Below are 21,211 nucleotides of genomic sequence, written 5' to 3' on the forward strand. Positions count from 1 at the left end.
AATAGTGTACAAAGATAAGAAATACAACTGTACAGGTTTAGTTTTAAGTTTAGTTTAGAGATACAGCACGGAAACAGGCCCTTCGGCCCACCGGGTCCACGCAGACCAGCGATCCCCGCACAATAACACTATCCTGCACCCACTAGGGACAATTTTTACATTTAACAAGCCAATTAACCTACAAACCTGGAATGTGGGAGGAAACCAAAGATGTTGGAGAACCCGGAGAAAGTACAACCGGAACACCCGGAGAAAGTACAATCTCCATACATACAGCACCCATAGTCAGGACCAATACTGTGTCTCTGGCACTGTCAGGCACCATCTCTACCGCTGTGCCACCCATGGTACAAGTACGTGAACCATTCTAAAAAGCGAGGATGAAGTTTGGGGATTAGTGCCATAAACCTGTTGAACAATTCATTTTGGACGAGCAAATCTCTCTGGTGTTTATTGAATTTCACTGATCTCCTTTAAAGAGCCATAACTGGCCTGGTGTTCTTCCCTACTCTGATCTCTGCAGGATTTTTTTCTTTATTAGAGATAAGCTCATGTATCTTGGTCTGAAAGCCTCCTGATGCTGCAGAGAACTATGGTATTGAGGATGAATATGGGGGAAAGTGATATTCTAAGTAAACTAGAGCATGATAGTGCAAAACTAATTTAAGTAGGAACCATAATAGTGAAAAGTTTGTTCATGTTTGATGCTGTGGCAGGGTTGTGGTTAGCATTATGCAGGGCAGGAGGGGTGGTTTCATGAACCAGATGGTTGGTGGAAAGAATCCTCTCTTGAACCTGAAGGTAACGGTTCACAGTATCCTGTGCCACTTTCCAGATGGTAGCAGTGAAGAGAGTGTGACCAATGGTTGAAGCAGGTACAATAACAACATTTTAAAATCATTTGGGCAGCTACATGGATAGGAATGGTTAACAAACACTGGCAAATGGAACTTGCTTAGAAGGACATCTTGGTCGGCATAGATGAGTTGGATCAAAAGGTTGGTCTCTTTGGTGTGTTGGAATATGTCTCTATTGTAGACACACATTGTTGGAAGCCTTAATAGTCTTGTAATTTAAGGCCTTGATTTCCTACAGGAATATACAGATGAAATTAAGCCCATGATGAATGATTTTTTTGTTCCATTAGTCACAACATAAGGACAACATTCCAGACCATTCAGAAAGGAAATCTCATCACCCTGCAAGGATGGAAAGTTTCATTCATTGGAAAATATTATGTCGAATTCTGTCTTGTATCCAGTCAGACATTTATTGGGGTTTTTGTAATCATTACAGAAATAAGCATGCAACCTTACTTATGGGTGATAAAAGGACATGTACTTTGCTTATACCTTGAATGGAACTACTATTGTTCATAAAAGCCAGAAAAAAATAGTGGCAATTATATATTTTTGATCTTAGCTGAATAATGTTGGAATGTGCACAGGGTGAGTACATTTCCATTCACAGTCTATTCTCTCCCACATGCCCATCAACTCCATTCTACTTGAGATAAATAGAGTAGCCAATTAATGTAACAACCTGAAGATCTTTGGAATGTGGGAAACACCTGAGATACTTGGATAAAACCCATAAGGTCACAGGGCCAACATGCAAATTCCGCTAAAACCACACCAGAGGTCGTGGACAAACCCGGGTCATTGGATCTGAGAAGCTACCGATCCATTTGCTGTACCACCGTGATACACCATTATCTCTTCTCATGCTGTCGTTTCCTCTGAATTGGCCGAGATTTCCCGGACATCTCTATTTTCCAGCTCAATTGATGAAGTCAAGGATGAGCGTGAGATTGAGAATGGCACTGCATAAATCAAAATATAACTTCCAGACCTTTTAAGGTCAATACGCTGTGTTTCCAAAGAATGCTGCTGTTTCCTCTGAATTGGCCCACATTTCCAGGTCATCTCTATTATCCAGCTCAATTGATGATGTCAAGGATGAGTGTGAGATTGAGAATGGCTCTACATAAACCAAAATCTAACTTCTAAACTTTTTTAAGGTCAACATGCTAAGTTGTTTCCAAAAAAAACCTGAAGCTTTCCCAAAGATCTCCTCCACTGCTGTCATCGCAAGAGATCTTTAATACCGCCTCCATCAACTTTTAACGTGGAATAGTGTATTGGACTCTCAATGTCTAGGGCCAACTTTACTTTTAAGTTCCATGCCAATGGTTTGTTAGTATTTTCAATAGTTTGGAGTGCTCTCTTTACAGAACTTATTTATTTGTTGTCTGTTTATCTTATTTATTTTATTTTCTATTTCATGTATCTTCGTGGTTTATCTGAACATTCCAGCAATCCCATTCTTTCATTGAGGATAGACACAAAATGCTGGCATCACTCAGCAGGTCAAGCAGTGCCTCTGGAGAGAAGGAATTATTTTCCTTTAGCATTCCCTCTCAGAAGTCCATCAATTGCCCCTTCAGATTATTCCTGCTGCCATTCCTTGACACTAGAATCAATTAACTGACTAGCATGTCTTTGAGATATGAGAGGAAACCAGATAGAAAAACAATGCAGTCAAAGGAACATATGCAAACTATACACAGGCAGCATTTGAGGTCATGATAACTGTAGCTCACTGAAGTTGTGTGATAGCAGTGCTGACTGACATGCCATTATACTGCTTTGATGGTTATGATTTTCCCGTCCCACGTCACAACACTGAAGTTTACTTGCCTGTTGACGACCCATCTGCATGTTTATTTTTAACAGCTTTTGATATTCCATTGAGCAACTGGGAGATCAGTTAGGTTAAGGCGGAATGAGTGGAGGTGTTCAGCGAAACGATCGCCGAGCCTGTGCTTGGTCTCGCCGATGTACAGGAGTTGACACCTGGAACAGCGGATACATTAGATGAGGTTGGAGGAGGTGCAAGTGAACTGCCTCACCTGAAAAGACTGAACGGTCTCTGCGGAAAACAGAAAGGGGTGGATATGGGAAGATTTGGCCAGTAGCGGGATCCCGTTGGGGCTGGCGAAAATGTCGGAGGATTATATGCTGTATGCGATGGCTAATGAGGTGGAAGGTGAGGACAAGGGGGACCCTGTCCTTGTTACGAATGGGGGGAGGGGGTGTTAGAGCGGAGCTGAGGGATATCGAGGAGACCCTAGTGAGAGCCTCATCTATAATGGAGGAGGGGAACCCCCGTTTCCTAAAGAATGAGGACATCTCCGATGCCCTGGTATGGTAAACCTCATTCTGGGCGCAGATGCCGCGTGGATGGAGGCATTAGGAGTAGGGGATAGAATCTTTACAGGAAGCAGGGTGGGAAGAAGTGTAGTCTGGATAGCTATGGGGTTGTAGTAGATGTCAGTCAATAGTACGTCTCCTGTGATGAGATCTAGAAAGGGTAGGGAGATGTCGGAGATGGTCCAAGTGAACTTGAGTGCAGGATGGAAATTGGTTGTGAAGTTGATGAAGTCAGTGAGTTCTGCATGGGTGCAGGAGGTAGCACCGATGCAGTCGTCAATGTAGCGGAGTTAGAGTTTGGGGATAGGGCCAGTGCACGCCTGGAACAGTGATTGTTCGACGTACCCTACAAAGAGGCAGGCATAGTTTTTGATATTCCATTTTTCACACAGAGAGTGGTGAATCTTTGGAGTTCTCTGCCACAGAAGGTAGTCGAGGCCAGTTCATTGGCTATATTTAAGAGGGAGTTAGATGTGGCCCTTGTGGCTAAAGGGATCAGGGGGTATGGAGAGAAAGCAGGTACAGGATACTGAGTTGGATGATCAGCCATGATCATATTGAATGGCGGTGCAGGCTCGAAGGGCCGAATGGCCTACTCCTGCACCTATTTTCTATGTTTCTATGGAGCTTGGGCACATGCGAGTGCCCATAGTTACTCCTTGGCTATGTCTTGGTCATCTTGTAGATCTAAATGCACAAATAAATAGATGTTAACTGTCAATCCTTTATTCAATCCAAGATTAACCAACCAATCCTAGGAGGAAGAAAGATTCCAAGGGGAGAAAGGGACGACCGTGGCTGACAAGGGACGTCAGGGACAGTATAAAAATTAAAGCAAAGAAGTACAACGTAGCAAAGATGAGCGGGAAGCAAGAGGATTGGGTAATGTTTAAAGAACAACAGAAGATAACCAAAAAGACAATACGGGGAGAAAAGATGAGGTACGAAGTTAAGCTAGCCAAGAGTATAAAGAAGGATAGTAAAAGCTTCTTTAGGTATGTGAAGAGGAAAAAAATTAGTTTAGACCAAAGTTGGACCCTTGAAGACTGAAAAAGGTGAATTTATTATGGGGAACAAGGAAATGGCAGATGAGTTGAACAGGTACTTTGGATCTGTCTTCACTAAGGAGGACACAAACAATCTTCCTGATATAGTAGCGGCCAGAGGATCTGGAGTGACAGAGGAACTGAAGGAGATCCACATTAGGCAGGAAATGGTGTTGGAAAGACTGATGGGACTGAAGGCTGATAAATACCCAGGGCCTGATGGTCTGCATCCCAGGGTACTTAAGGAAGTGGCTCTAGAAAAGAGGTCCCACATAGGAGATTAGTGGGCAAAATTAGGGCACATGGTATTGGGGGTAGAGTGCTGACATGGATAGAGAAGTGGTTGGCAGACAGGAAACAAAGAGTAGGGATTAACGGGTCCCTTTCAGAATGCCAGGCAGTGACTAGTGGGGTACCACAAGGCTCGGTGCTGGGACCGCAGCTATTTACAATATACATCAATGATTTGGATGAAGGGATTCAAAGTAACATTAGCAAATTTGCCCATGACACAAAGCTGGGAGGCAGTGTGAACTGTGAGGAGGATGCTATGAGAATGCTGGGTGACTTGGACAGGTTGGGGGAGTGGGCAGATGCATGGCAGATGAAGTTTAACGCGGATAAATATGAGGTTATCCACTTTGGTAGCAAAAACAGGAAGGCAGATTACTATCTAAATGGCGTCAAGTTGGGAAAAGGGGAAGTACACCGGGATCTGGGGGTCCTTGTACATCAGTCTATGAAAATAACCGTGCAGGTACAGCAGGCAGTGAAGAAAGCGATGGCATGTTGGTCTTTATAACGAGGAATTGAATATAGGAGCAAAGAGGTCCTTCTACAGTTGTACAGAGCCCTAGTGAGACCACACCTGGAGTATTGTGTACAGTTTTGGTCCCCTAATGTGAGGAAGGACATTCTTGCTATTGAGGGAGTGCAGCGTAGGTTTACAAGGTTAATTCCCGGGATGGCGGGACTGTCATATGCTGAGAGAATGGAGCAGCTGGGCTTGTCCACTCTGGAGTTTAGAAGGATGAGAGGATATCTCATTGAAACATATAAGATTGTTAACGGCTTGGACACGCTAGAGGCAGGAAACATGTTCCCGATGTTGGGGGAGTCAAGAACCAGGGGCCACAGTTTAAGAATAAGGAGTAAGCCATTTAGAACGGAGACGAGGAAACACTTTTTCTCACAGAGAATGGTGAATGTGGAATTCTCTGCCTCAGAGGGCAGTGGAGGCAGGTTCTCTGGATGCTTTCAAGAGAGAGCTAGATAGGGCTCTTAAAAATAGCGGAGTCAGTGGATATGGGGAGAAGGCAGGAACGGGGTACTGATTGTGGATGATCAGCCATGATCACATTGAATGGCGGTGCTGGCTCGAAGGGCCGAATGGCCTACTCCTGCACCTATTGTCTATTGTCTATCCCACACAATACTATTTAAAAAAAATTGTACTTGCTGAACTAAACTGAAAATATCATTAGCATGGCACATTTAAAATTCTGTAACAAACGTAAAGCAGCATGTTCACCTACATGGTCTACGAAAAGTAAGTTTTGTATATTTGTTATACAAAACTTACATTTTTCTCTTTCCTGTACAAATTTGAAGTAGTCTACCAAGGAAGCTTTGCTTAAACGCTTAAGAATGGTAACAGTTTGTTCAGTCAAATGTTCCATTACCATTCATTGTTCAGTCTTGCACATTATAAACAATTCTGAATTGAAAAATAATAGAGGAAATAAAGATTGTAATTAACCAACTATTTCCAGCCATCAACTTGGCTTATTTCAAAACACAAAGAGCTGGCAGCAAATAGACTTTTGGACGGATCACCGTTGATGTCACTGCTGTTTAACGTTAATCATTTCAAGAGTCAAGAGTTTTAATTGTCAATTGCGCCGGGAATGGAACAATTAAATTCTTGCTTGCAGATGCTTTTACGGGCAAGTTAACACCACAGTACAAATTAATATACAATAAACATAAATACAATACATTTTCAGCTTTACTAAGTAAGCAGAGCATAATGGTGTAAGCTGAAGCATATAGTGCAGCCCTTAAAGTTCACAGTTGTTCAGTGCTAAGGAAGGCTTGTGAATTGTACGGTGTGATTCAAGAGCCTGAAGGTTCATGGCAAAAAGATGTTCTTGAATCTCGAGGCAATGGTTCTCGGGCTCCTGTACCTTCTTCCCAATGGTAGCAGCGAAATGAGAACATGGCCAGAGTGATGTGGAGCTATCATGACATTAGCTGCCTTTTGAGGCACTCCCAACATCCCTTCGATGTTGGGAGGTCAACACACATAACTCTTTCCGCAGCCTCCTACGTTCTTGGGTGGCCGAGTTACCAAACCAGGCAGTGATGTAACCAGTGAGTATGCTCTCCACTGTGCACTGTAGAAGTTCAATAGAGTATCGGCGACATGCCAAAGATTCTCAAACTTCTGAAGAAGTAGAGGCATCGATGGGCTTTCTTTGTGATTGCATCAATGCGCTGGGCCCGCGACAAAACATCAGAGATGTGCACTCCCATGAGCTTGAAGTTGTTAACTCTCTCCACGGCCATCCCTTTGGAGAAGATCGTTGATGTTTGCACGGATTTTGCATCTTAGCAAACAAAAGATTCCAGTTAAAATTTAATTGATAGGGGAATTACCTGATAAAGTGGGAATCTGTTAATGCTTTCAGCCTGGTCTTTTCCAAGATTTAGTCATTCAAGCAGGAGCTGATGTTTCTTTGGCTAACAATATACTTCTTACATGGACACTTGGGTAGATCATGGAAACACATCAATACACATTATAGTAATACATTCCGCATAAGCAAACAGTTAGTGCAAATTTGTTAAGTAACGCTACTTCAGCAATTGTCCTGCTGGAATTAATTATTTAGTATGTTATTAGTTTAGAAGTTGACGTCAGCTGTACAGATTGGAAATATTTACTTTATCCTGGATCTAGAAGATTTTATCTTTTGGATTTTCTTTGTTAAAATGTTCCATAGGGTAATAATAACATTACTTATTTTGTTTCTTTTGTATATGTTGAGGGAAAAATAGTTTTCTTCTAAAGCATCTGGTGGATTACATGTAAGATGGAATAATACATTTTAGTTATCTAGTTTGAAAGAAGTGATTTTTTGCATTTTACTTTCAAATAACTAAATCTAAATATAATCCATATAGTTTATAATTTTACAGCTTTGTAGGTTGAATTTTACTTTCTCCCAGGTTTTGGATTTTTGGTTTTTGATTTTTTTTTTCCAGTCCATTTTCCTAAATTGACATCTTATTAATATATATTTTTTTTTTAATGTTCTATTATTTCAAGCTTTCGCTTGACATGTTCACTTAAACAAGTTTTATCTCCCACACCCTCCCTTCCATCTATGTTTTTTTTCAAAGCATCTGTATTCAATTTCTGGAAACCCATAGATAATACTGGAGATTTTTTTTGCAGTTGAGTTTCAAGAACAATCAGCAAAACTAGGAGAGCAGGGAAAATTAACGAAGCTGAAAATAGTAATTTGCTTTTGTCTTTGTGTTTCTAATCAATGCCTGCTACAATATAAAATTATAAATTTGTTCTAAATGTGGGAAATAGTTGCTGATCTTTTGAATGTTTTTGCTTTTAAAAAAAAATGAAGATACTCCCAAAAACAGAGTTTACTAGTTAATTCCCATAATTCAGATTTCATTGATCCATGCAGATTTAACATTCAACTACTGATTACTTTTTCAAGGGGGTTGAAAATACATGTGTGGTGAAAGTTTCTGTGGCTGAGAAGTTCTGAAATTGAATTCATCCAGGAAGATTTTTTGAGTTGCATATTCATTCTTTCAATAAACCTCTGACTATTTTTCTCTAATTATATGTTGCTCAATCTGTTTTGTGTTAATTTACAATTTTGCTAAAAATCACACAAACATAAAAAATAATGTAATTTCAGCTTATTATGCAATATTGGCTCCAAACTAGTCATTTACTTTGTGCTTGTTTTATTCTTTTTCTACCAATTAATATTTTACTTGTTTACAGCCAACCTCTGCATTGCTGGAGTGGGGGAGTGGGGGGGTTGACTGAGTTCCCAGAAAATGTTCTGTAATGCGAAGCCACATCATCTGTGCCTAGAAATGTGAGCTGAGAATAAAACAAAAATTGACACACAAATTCTGATCCCAGATTTTTGGGCAATGATTTCTGAATTAAGTAATGGCAAATGTCTGTTACCTGAACTGATTTAATGTAGGGTTGCCAGTGTTTTACCTCTTGACTGAGGTCTGATCAACACACACAATTATGCTCTGGTCCTTGGCCCTGCCTGCTCATCTAACCATGTCAGTTTGTGTTCTACCTCTCATCTTGCCACACTGGTTCCTGCCTCTGCCCACACTTCTAACCGTGCCAGTCTGTGCCCCCGCCTCGCATCTTACCACACTGGTACCAGGCTGCGCTTACACATCCAACCATGCTGGTTCTCCATTCTACCCAAACTCCTAAACAGACTGACCAACTTATTCACCAGGACAAATGTTGTTAAGTTGTAAAGGGTGCAGAGATGATTTACAAGGATGTTGTAAACATTTGAGGATCTGAGCTATAAGGAGAGGTTGAGCAGGGCAGGGCTTGATTCCCTGGAGCACAGGAGGATGAGGGGTGATCTTGTAGCGATGTATAAAATCATGAGAGGAATAGACGGGGTGGACGCGCAGAGTCTCTTGCCCAAAGCAGGGGAATCGAGAACAAGAAGAAATCGGTTTAAGGTAAAGGGGGAAAGATTTAATAGGAATCTGAGGGGTAACTTTTTCATACAAAGGGTGGTGGGTGTATGGAACAAGCTTTCAGAGGATGTAGTTGAGGCAGGGATAATTGCACGTTTTAGAAGCAATTAGACAGGTACATGGATAGGACAAGTTTAGAGGGATAATGGCCAAACGCAGGCAAGTGGGACTAGTGTAGATGGGACATGTTGGTCAGTGTGGGCGAGTTGGCCAAAAGGGCCTGTTTCCACACTGTATAACTCAATGACTCCAGATGACTGCATTCCAGTCTCTGACTCTGGCTGCACATCCAATAGTGTTTGGAACCCTGGCTGCATCCCTGTAGGTGAGTGAGTGAGTGGAGCTGCCAACTGGGAGTGTGGTTAGGTGCGCTGCCAGAGCCAGGAATGTAATTAGGTGTGTGTATGTTACCGTGGACCAGAATGGGACTTAATATGCTCCCTTACTCAGGAGCTGGTAACCAGAGTGTAGGTGGGAGAGTGAACAATAAAGGGCTGAGAACCCAGGAAGGAGGTGAAGGCAGGAGAATGGGAATGGGAGGGAAAGATAAATCAGACATGATTGATTGGCATAGTTTAGGAAAGGATAGTTTAATTGATGGGCCGAATGGCCTAATTCTGCTCCTAGAGCCCATGAACATGATGGACTGGGCAGTGTTAATACCTCTGCAATTTCTTGCAGTCTTGGGCCGAGCAGTTGCAGTACTAAACTGAAGCTTTCTATGGTGCATCTGTCGAAAGTGGTTAGAATTACTGGAGACATACCAAATTTTCTTAGCTTTCTGACCAGGTCGAGGCATTGGTGGGCTTTCTTGGCCATGGCGACAATGTGGACAAATTGTGTGAGATATCTATAAACCTTGGAGCTTGAAGCTCTTGGTCATCTCCACTTCAGCACCATTGGTGTTGACTGGGGCCTGTACTCCATCTCACTTCTTGAAGCCAAAGATGAACTCTTTTGTTTTGCTGACATTGTGAGAGAAGTTGATGCCTTGGCATCAAGTTACTGAGCTCTCCATCTCCTTCCTGTACTCCTTCTCACCGTTGTTTGAGATCCACACTCAATGATGGTGTCATCTGAAAACTTGTTCATAGTTAGAGTTGAATTTGGCCGCACAGTCGTGAGTGTGGCTACAGATAGGAAGAATGAACCAAGTATTAAACAAACTGCAGCTATCAATTATTTTAAAAAATAATAAAATGGATTTTTAATCTCCTAGTTTTTCAATTTTTTTCCATATACAATTTTCCTCAAATCTTTTGCATTTTTAATGCTAAATATCAATTGTGCATACCGGTTGGCTAAAGAAATTCCCAAAATACTGAAGTGGCAGTTAGAAGAAAAAAAATCATTAGATAAAAGTTAGAACGTGGATATTTTTTGCCATTAACCCAGTAGTGAAACATAAGACATTTTATAGGGAAATTAGTTATTTTTAAAAGATGCCATTAAAGGGTGCAGATGGTGACTAAGAGTATAAATAATCTGGGCGGATCCTATGATGAAAACATCACAATGGAATGTGTTGACACAAGTAACTGCAGATTCTGGTTTACAAAAAAAACAGTGCTGGAGTAACTCAGTGGGTCAGGCAGCATCTCTGGAGGACATAGGCGACGTTTCGGGTTGAGTCTGAAACAGGATCCCGACTGAAAGGATAGTTTAGTTTATTGTCACGTGCACTGAGGTACAGTGAAAAGCTTTTGTTGCATGCTGTCCAGTCAGTGGTAAGACAATATATGATTACAATCGAGCCATTTACAGTGTATAGATACATGATAAGGGAATAACATTTAGTGCAAGGTATAGCCAGCAAAGTCTGATCAAGGATAGTTCGCGAGGGTCACCAATGAGATAGATAATAGTTCAGGACTGCTCTCTAATTGTGGTAGGATGATTCAGTTGCCTCTTCTTATTGAGTCCACACACAAGATTAGAAGTTGTTCAGCCAGAGCTGAACACACTTCTCGGCATCTGCATACAATGCGTCTGTCTTTTCGCTTCATTTGCTTCTTGTGCTGGAAAAATTGGTGGAAACAGGGCCGCGACGTGAGCGCTCTTTCCTTGACCCCATTCAGTTGCCTGATAACAGCTGGGGAAAAAACTGTCCTTGAATCTGGAGGTGTGTGTTTTCACACTTCTATACTTTTTGGCTGATGGGAGAGGGGAGGAGGTAGTGGCAAGGGTACGACTCATCCTTGATGATGCTGCTGGCCTTGCCTGGGCAGCGTGAGGTGTAAATTGAGTCAATGGAAGGGAGATTGGATTGTGTAATGGTCTGGGCTGCGTCCACAATTCACTGCAATTTCTTGCGGTCTGGGATGGAGCTGTTCCCAAAGCAAGTTGTGATTGATCCTGATAAAATGCTTTCTATGGTAACTGGCTAACATTGGCTATCCATGTTCTCCAGAGATGCCGCCTCACCCACTCCAGCACTTTATGATGGAACGTGTTCAAGGCTTGTTTATGAGTAGAACGTTTCTATGTACCTACTAGTTATAGTTAAGACAATTCAACAGTCCTTGTTCATGCATGCAACATATCAGAGCACAAAAGAGAAACAAGCCTTTTGGTCCACAATGTTCGTGTCAAACATGATGCCAGATTAAACTGATTTCTTCAAGACTGCACATGATCCATATCCTTCCATACCTTATAACATGCCAAAGGAACTCTGAATAGTTCTTGAAGAAATCAGTTTAATCTGGCATCATGTTTGACACGAACATTGTGGACCAAAAGGCTTGTTTCTCTTTTGTGCTCTGATATGTTGCATGCATGAACAAGGACTGTTGAATTGTCTTAACTATAACTAGTAGGTACATAGAAACTTTGCATTTTACATTTTTCTGACTTGGAGAGAGTAAGGTTTATTGAACTGTACTTTTAATAGAATATATGGCACTAAGTATGTTCAAATCCACAGTAGCCAATGTGGATTTCTGATACAAAACATCTTAAAAGATGAATATATGTAGCGCTGTATTTGATTAGCATTGCAAAGCTGTTCTTTAATGTCATTGCCAAATTTTAAATCTGGTATATATAGTTTGCAGTTAAAAACGGAGGCGATTAGCATTGAAGGGTGATGATATATATATAGAAACCTCATACTGGGTTGAAAATAACTATTTCCAATCTTGGATTGAGGATAAGATTAAAAACTGAGGTTTGAAGGTAAATCTTAACAGCATTATGTTGAGAAACGAAATAGACTCAGAGAGTATATGTACAAATGAGTCAGTTGCTGCTCATAGGGCCAATTAACATTTTGTTCCCATGTTTGTTGCTCAGAAATATATTGTGCGAGAGGCCCAGGGTGTCATGTGCCTGTGTGAAAATGGGAGGCAGAGATTGGCTGGATTGGAGCAACTGGGGAATGGGCGGATGGGGATAAGGTTGGCAAGTGAAAGTGTAAGGCGGCACAGTGGCACAGTGGCAACGTTGCTGCCTTACAGCACCAGAGACCCGGGTTCGAACCTGACTGCGGGTGCTGTTTGTACGGAGTTGGTACATTCTCCCCTGCTTGTGTTTCTCCAGGATCTGCGATTTCCTCCCACACTCCAAAGATGTACTGGTTTGTAGGCTAATTGGCTTGGTATAATTGTAAATTGTTCCTAGTGTGTGTGTGATAGTGTTAGTGTGCGGGGATCGCTGGTCAGCGCGGACCCGGTGGGACGAAGGGCCACTGTATCTCTAAACTAAACTAACCATGCTGTATCTCTAAACTTCTTCTTATCGAGTCCACATCAGGATTAGAAATTGTTCAGTCAGAGCTGAACATACTTCTCGGCATCAGCATACAATGGTGTCTGTCTTGCACTTCCTGTGCTTCTTATGTGTGATGGTGGAAATATTGGTGGAAACAGGGCCGCAACGTGAAAGCTCTTTCCTTGACCCCATCTAAACTAAACTAAACTCTAAACTTAAGTAATTCTTGGGGCAAGCTGTTTTGCAGAATGGGTTGTTTTCTAGGGACCATTAGGGGGAGTGTGAGAATGAATCAAGAGGAGGCAAGTAAGCAAACATGAGGTTTGTACAGCAGCCTGGAGTTGGGAGATGGTAGGCAGAGATTTGCGGGACAGTTTCTTTTGTTCAGAGATATTGCATGGAACCAGGCCCTTAGCCCCACTGAGTCCACGCCGACCATTGATCGCCGGTTCACACTAGTTCCACCTTATCCCACTTTCTCATCCACTTGCCACATACTAGGGGCAATTTATAGATGCCAATTAATCGACAAACCCGCACGTCTTTGGGATGTGGGAGGAAACAGGAGGGGGCGGAGGGAACCCATGCGGTCACAGGGAGAATGTGCAAACTCCACACAGACAGCACCAGAGGTCAGGATCGAATCCGGGTCTCTGGTGCTGTGAGGCAGCAGCTCTACCAGCTGCACCACTGTGGGCATTGGAGTGGCTGCTGGGAGTTGTAGGACTGTAAATGGGCTCCGATTGCTTATGGGAAGCTCTAGGATGGTAGATCGGGATTACAGTACATTAACTGGGTTGGTTGTTGGGGTTTGCAAGATTGTATTATCAAATTGAGTGGTGTTATATAGTGAAGTTTCAGAGCAGTAGCGGAGAGTTGCAATTGATGGTCGATTATGGGATGAGTGAGCAAGGGTAGCAGGGCAGGGTGGCGATCACAGGGTGGCAGCTGCAGGTTACAATATTGATCATGGTTGCAGGGTGGTGGCTGGGGAAATATATTTGTTGGGCAGGGATGGCAGAGATGTAATTGGGGGTGTAGGAAAGAACTGCAGATGTTGGTTTAAATCGAAGGTAGACACAAAATGCTAGAGTAACTCAGTGGGGCAGGCAGCATCTCTGGAGAGAAGAAATAGGTGACATTTCGGGTTGAGTCTGAAGAGTCTCGACCCGAAACACCACCCATTCCTTCTCTCCAGAGATCCTGCCTGTCCCGCTGAGTTACTCCAGCATTTTGTGTAATTAGGGGGTTACAGCTGGTGAGTCAGGAGTTACAGTTTGATGGCCAGTAGCTATGAATGATAAGCAAGAGTTGCAGGGAGGCAAATTGATTTGCAGCGCCGTAGATGGGGAATGTGATTAGTAGATAGGATTCACAGACTGACGGCCCACTGAGTGCGCGCCGACCAGAGATCCCCCGTATCCTGCACATTAACGACAAATTCACACTCTGCCGAAACGCCTTTGGAGTGTGGGAGGAAACCGGAGCAACTGGCGAAAACCCACGTGGTCACAGGGAGAACGTACAAACTCTGTACAGACAGCACCCATAGTCAGGTTCGAAACCGGGTCTCCGGTGCTATCAGGCCGTGACTCTACCACTGCGCCACTGACTTGTAGGACGTATTAGTATTATATTAATATAACAACATTAATGTAACAATATAATATATTAATCTATACAATAATATATATTATAGTATATAGTATTATTATATAACAACATATACACTTTTATATACTGGGTTATATAATATATAAATCATATAGAAACATAGAAACATAGAAATTAGGTGCAGGAGTAGGCCATTCGGCCCTTCGAGCCTGCACCGCCATTCAATATGATCATGGCTGATCATCCAACTCAGTATCCCGTACCTGCCTTCTCTCCATACCCTCTGATCCCCTTAGCCACAAGGGCCACATCTAACTCCCTCTTAAATATAGCCAATGAACTGGCCTCGACTACCCTCTGTGGCAGAGAGTTCCAGAGATTCACCACTCTCTGTGTGAAAAAAGTTCTTCTCATCTCGAGTATAAACCAAGTCTATCCAGTCTTTCTTCATAAGACAGTCCTGACATCCCAGGAATCAGTCTGGTGAACCTTCTCTGCACTCCCTCTATGGCAATAATGTCCTTCCTCAGATTTGGAGACCAAAACTGTACGCAATACTCCAGGTGTGGTCTCACCAAGACCCTGTACAACTGCAGTAGAACCTCCCTGCTCCTATACTCAAATCCTTTTGCTATGAAAGCTAACATACCATTCGCTTTCTTCACTGCCTGCTGCACCTGCATGCCCACTTTCAATGACTGGTGTACCATGACACCCAGGTCTCGCTGCATCTCCCCTTTTCCTAGTCGGCCACCATTTAGATAATAGTCTGCTTTCCTGTTTTTGCCACCAAAATGGATAACCTCACATTTATCCACATTATACTGCATCTGCCAAACATTTGCCCACTCACCCAGCCTATCCAAGTCACCTTGCAGTCTCCTAGCATCCTCCTCACAGCTAACACTGCCCCCCAGCTTAGTGTCATCCGCAAACTTGGAGATATTGCCTTCAATTCCCTCATCCAGATCATTAATATATATTGTAAATAGCTGGGGTCCCAGCACTGAGCCTTGGGTACCCCACTAGTCACTGCCTGCCATTGTGAAAAGGACCTGTTTACTCCTACTCTTTGCTTCCTGTTTGCCAGCCAGTTCTCTATCCACATCAATACTGAACCCCCAATGCCGTGTGCTTTAAGTTTGTAAACTAATCTCTTATGTGGGACCTTGTCGAAAGCCTTCTGGAAGTCCAGATACACCACATCCACTGGTTCTCCCCTATCCACGCAACTAGTTACATCCTCGAAAAATTCTATAAGATTCGTCAGACATGATTTACCTTTTGTAAATCCATGCTGACTTTGTCCAATGATTTCACCACTTTCCAAATGCGCTGCTATCCCATCTTTAATAACTGACTCTAGCAGTTTCCCCACTACCGATGTTAGACTAACTGGTCTGTAATTCCCCGTTTTCTCTCCCTCCCTTCTTAAAAATAATAATATATGGAAATTAGCAACCTTTACATGATAAAATCTTCCCTCAACTCAGTCTAAATGGCCTACTCCTGATTCTTTGAATGTGACCCCATGTCTAGACATCCTAGCCAGGGGGACATTCTCAGAAGGCACCAGAGTGTGGTGACTGTTTGTGTACCGGTCCCAGAAGAGGCTCTGCTATCATCCATAACAATTGTTCCACTCTTTTAATCTTTATCCTTCATCTGTGCACTGTGAGCAGCTTAATTCTATTCAGATGTAGTCTTTTCTCTTGACGCAAACAAAAGCTTTTTACTGTACCTCAGTGCACATGACAAAAATAAACTAAACACTGATGTAGCTTGTCAAGCTTTGGAAAGCATTTTGTAAATTTCAGTGAATCCTCGTCTCATTCTTGAAAACTTTGAGTATATAGGCCTAGTCTACTCAATCTCCCCTAAAATGCAAACCAAATGCAAATCACTCCAGCCAGAAGTAACATGCTAAAAGCTAGGCTATCCACATTGCAGGGCTGGGAACTGGAAGTATCCTGAGCTAATTCTGCTCCCACCATCATCTATTGCAACAAGTGATGGCTCCTACTGATTGTCGCCGGAAGCTTGCGTCTCTTTCAGGACGGACGATGACAGCAATGTCAACATTTGAAACATGGAAGATGGACACGATAGAAGAGGAAGTAGCAGATGAGGGATGATAGCTGTGATTTGCAGGATAATAGCTAAGGAGTTAATAGCTGTTCATTGTTGAATTCATTGTGTTATTGATCAAGGTGTGTGAGATGGTGGCTGGGGTTTGTGGAACATTGGCTCGATGCCGGGGGGATGTTCATCAGGTGTTTGGAGTGGTAGCTGATGGTTGGAGTACAGCAGCTGGAGATTTTTAGGTGATTACCTTTGGGTATTTGGTCGGGGATCTGCAGTGATAGCTTGCAGTCACACTCCTAGCTTGGGGTCACGTGCGTTAGTTTGGTGCTGTGGGCCTTTACATTAGCAACATGTGGAGTTCGATAAGGGGGTCTGGATGATGTTGGGATTGTGTGGCAGCTTACAGAGGTCATGAGGCAATAGTGCTAGTTGAGATTGGTAATCAGTGTTGATAGAAGTGTGACACAAAATACTGGAGTAACTCAGCGGGATAGGTAGCATCTTCATTCAGTCTAAAGAAGGGTCTCGACCCGAAACGTTCCAGAGATGCTGCCAGAGTTACTCCAACATTTTGTGCCTATCTTCGGTGTAAACCAGCATCTGCAGTTCTTTCTACATTGATAGAAGTGTATCTGGAACAGAATTTGGTTGGTGCAAGCCTAGTAGCAAGATGGTGCTCTGGGTCTGTGCAAGGATCGTGATCTTAGAGAGGTGGGGTAGGAACAGAAGTGGAGTCATTGGATAGTGCTGATGGAAGCTGTGATTGGATGCAAGAGGGAGCATGCAGGTAAATTACTTAAAGGGGAACTATCTGATTCATGGAGTGTGCTTGGCTCCTGCCCGAACATGCACTTTTTACATCTTGCAGAAGCTGGTCTCGCAGGTTGATGACACTGGTTTTGCAAGCATCAATTACATTTATAGAATCAGCACCCAAAAATGATTTGCTGGTTTCTGGAGTCATTGTTCATGTCTGGCTTCTCTCTGTATGTTCATATGTCAAGCGCACTGAGTATTCAAAGCCTAAGTAATCACTTCAAATCTCTGTCCTCCAAACATCAGCTACCACCCCAAAAAACTGATTCAACAGCCCAACAATGTCTAGCCAAAGTCCCAAGACCTTCAACAAACCCCCGATATACCATCCCGAAAACCCATTCAACCACAATGCCACTCCTTAGCTTCTATCCTGCAAATCCAGTTACTATCCGTCAACTTGAAACCTAGACATTAGTATGTCAGACTCTGTGTGTCCCTGTTTATTTTTAAATTGAAATGGAATTGCGCAGTGGGCAGAAATGTGGTGCAGTGCCAATTCTAGGCAAAGATTCTTTTATTGTTGCTATTTTGCCTTCAACATGTCTTTCCATTATGAAATAGCACGATTCTATTATTTGTTACCACTTTATGCCATAATGTTTCAAGTTGTGCATTTTTGTATTAAATCATTTTCTTTTTCTATTTCAGTCTGTGGTAAAAACGGGAAGGTTGCTTATTAGCCACGAAGCTCCGATAACAGGAGGATTTGCAGCGGAGATCAGTTCCACAGTTCAGGTGTGTAAGTAAATATTGAAGGATTGATCACCGAGCAGTATATGTTGGAAACAAAGGAGTTAATGTTACTTAATATGTGAGAATATTCTACATTTCAGTTTTAGTTTCCAATTCCATTTTCATAATGTTGTAATAATGTTAATTTCTCTTGCTGAAAAGAAACAAGTCAGCATGGACCAGTTTGAGTGTAAGTTGCAAATTATCTTACTAGCAGGATTTGATATGTTATACATTTCTGTAAATAGTTTGTCAGGTTTCCAAGCACTGAGCTAACATGCTGAGGTACATTTGGCATTCAGATTATGTCTTGGGCTTACCTAAATATTTGCTAATAAATATTTCTCACAGTGCCCAATTTCCCCAGCACAGATATTAAATGCTGTTTTGTTTCCTGGTTACCTCTGCTGTCGTGTCCTGTTTATGTTGATTCAGTCAGCAATTGACATTTGATATCACATTCAAGCTGTCATTTAGTTTAGAGATAGAGTATAGGAACTGGTCCTTTGGCCCACCAAGTCCATGCCAGCCATCATTCACCTATTCACTCCTAGGGTACTGAAATAGATTATCTGACCATAGGAATTAAAAAATTAAACCAGATTCTTTACGCAGAGATATAGAGTCTGGCAGCACAGCCTGACCTTGCTACGATGTCCCAACGTTACTGGAGAAACATTATTCAGGTCTTGCAAAGTTCAGACCTGTGGCGGAATTTGAGCCCGTGGGATGGAGAAGATAAGTCAGGGTCATTAGAGCCTGGAAAGCACAAGGAACTGCAGATGCTAGTTAATACAAAAAAAGTCACACAGTGCTGGAGTAACTCAGCGGATAAGGCTGCATCTCTGCAGAACATGAATAGGTGACATTTCGGGTCGGAACCCTTCTTTAGACCGATTGTAGTAGGGGAGAGAAAGCGGGAAGAGAGGTGGGGGCGGGACAAAGTCGAGCAAATGATCGGTGGTGCAGGTGAGGGTCGAGGGGCACAGGGAAGAGAGAAAAGGCAGGCATATTTGGAACCTCTGCGAGTGTCCATGGCTACACCTTAACATGAAGAAAATGAAATGAGTTAAAAGAGAAGTTATTGAGGGTGAGGACAAGTTCTGCCAGTTGAGGAAGAGTGCTAGTAGAGGGAAACTGAGGGGGACTCTGTTCAAGGAAGAACCGGAGAGTCCTGAGACTTCCTGGTGGTGACTGGAGTGTAAAATGACTTGACGCCTATGGTAAAGATTGCTTTTTATGTTATTGATTGTATCCTCATTGCCAACCTTGTGGAGATAGCTCCAGATCATTACCACTTGTGATATAAAAATGATTTTCCTCACATCCTCAATTCCGCTCCACCAATATGTGGTGCCCAAAATCTTACATCTATACTTCGTACTCCTTGTGCTATCAGCTAAAGAGAACAATTATTCTTTGTGTCATAACCTTGTGCATCTTTTTAAAATCTTCCTTTCACCTTCTTTGCTTTAGGGAACAGAACCTAGTTTCTCCAATCCAACTGTGCAGATAAGGTTCCTAAGTGGTCAAAAAGATGACCTTCAATGACGTCTTGAACATGTTTCCATAGATGAAGGGCATCAATAATTATTATCATTTGTGGAGATGAATATTTACCTTCCTTTTGGCCAAAGTAGATAAGAAAGATGACATCATTTAACTTTAAGTGTATGGTGCTATAATGGGTATGTTACTGGAGTAGTATTGGTTGGTGCCCAAGTCAATCTGTTGAGAAAAATTAATTATACATGTAAAAGTCAACCAATTTTGTGTTTGCATATTTAGAGCCATATAGCACGGAAACAGGTCCTTCGGCCCAACCTGTCCTTGTTGACCAAGATCCCCCATCTGCGCTAATTCCACCTGCCCGTGTTTGGCCCTTGTCCCATTAAACTTTTTCTATCCATTTCCCTGCCCAATTGTCTTTTAAATGTTATATTTATTGAAGGCCTTTGATAATTTATAGTTTTTTAGAACATCAAGTTTTATATCCGTTAGATTTGAACATTGTTTCAATGGAAGCAATGTCGGCGTTGGACTTGGAAAGAGTGCAATCTCTCAATGGTCTAATTTGTATAATGGAAAGCCACACTCATAAGTTTTGCTCTGCTTCTCTGCACTTAATTGTTTTGGATTCAGAATGTGAAGTTGGGTGCATGGAGTTAATTGCATATGCAAAAACTGAACCTGATATTTATTTTGTACTTGCTTACTATCATTTGCTGTCCAAAACCACACAAAGGAGCATTGTAGCTCAGTAGTAGGTGCAATTATCTGCTTTGGTATTGACAAATCAATTTAATGTTTTCACATTGTAAATTACAGATATAAATAGGTGAATTTATGTTCACAATTTGATTGCATGTCTTAAAAATTCAGGTTCTTCAGTTTAAAACTTTGGCTTTAATTCTAAGCCCATCCCTTGGGGAGGAGGGAGCGGGGGGGGGGGCTGAGAACAGAGGGGGACCCAACATGGGGAATGAAGAAGAGATGAGTACATTTTGTAACTTTGTTGGCCCCTTTGTGGCAACTATTTTGAGTACTTTGTATGCGAAAACAAAGAATCTCACTGCACCTAGCTAGGTACAAGTGACAATGAAGTATCACCATCATCTTCATCATCATCATCATCTTTGGTAGACCCAAAAAGTCACCCGTTACTTCTGGGACCATCATGTCTGATCCTGAAACTATCCACACCCATATATTTATTGAGGAGGTTTTATCATTTATTCCTCAAGCAGTGTAACTGATAACACCAACTATTCGCTTGTGATTTTTTTCTTTGTAATTGTGACTACAATATTGCTCATGGGCAATGAGGTCATGAGCTATGTAAAACAAGTTTTCTTTTTATTTCCTTACTGTGGTTCATTGGACATTTGTTGGCCAAGATTAGTTGTAGCCCCTTTTTTTCCCCCTCAAAGTTCAGGGAATTGGATCTGACATTGAGTGAGATTGTGATATTCCAGAAATATCCAATTTATTGAGTGCCAATTTCCCCTCTTTTTTTGTGAGGTTAGTGATCCATGGGAGGTTTAACCTGTGTTTGTATGCCAACACGCCTGGTATCTATTTATATAGTTTGCTAATTCTCTCTTGGGAGAAAATGTGGGAAGAATAGATTGTAGTTTGGCAAGTATACTATATGCTATATATGAGATTTGGAAAAAAAACAGATGGAACACATTTTAAGGGGAGGTGATC

At 42.1% G+C, this 21,211-nt stretch overlaps 1 protein-coding gene across 3 annotated transcripts in view; it reads left to right on the plus strand.

Moving 5' to 3' along the window:
- The window catches only part of bckdhb (branched chain keto acid dehydrogenase E1 subunit beta), a 199,980-nt gene that overhangs the window by 108,978 nt on the left and 69,791 nt on the right, over positions 1 to 21,211 (plus strand). For all 3 annotated transcript variants that reach the window (XR_004411999.1, XM_033020820.1, XM_033020819.1), the window contains exon 9: positions 17,918 to 18,004. Coding sequence is in view for 2 of the 3 variants with exons in the window: in XM_033020820.1 (XP_032876711.1) it covers positions 17,918 to 18,004 (87 nt within the window). In the remaining variant the exon portion in view is untranslated. The remainder of the gene's footprint in view (positions 1 to 17,917; positions 18,005 to 21,211) is intronic.

The sequence above is a fragment of the Amblyraja radiata genome, chromosome 5 (assembly GCF_010909765.2).
Source record: "Amblyraja radiata isolate CabotCenter1 chromosome 5, sAmbRad1.1.pri, whole genome shotgun sequence".
Taxonomy (NCBI): domain Eukaryota; kingdom Metazoa; phylum Chordata; class Chondrichthyes; order Rajiformes; family Rajidae; genus Amblyraja; species Amblyraja radiata.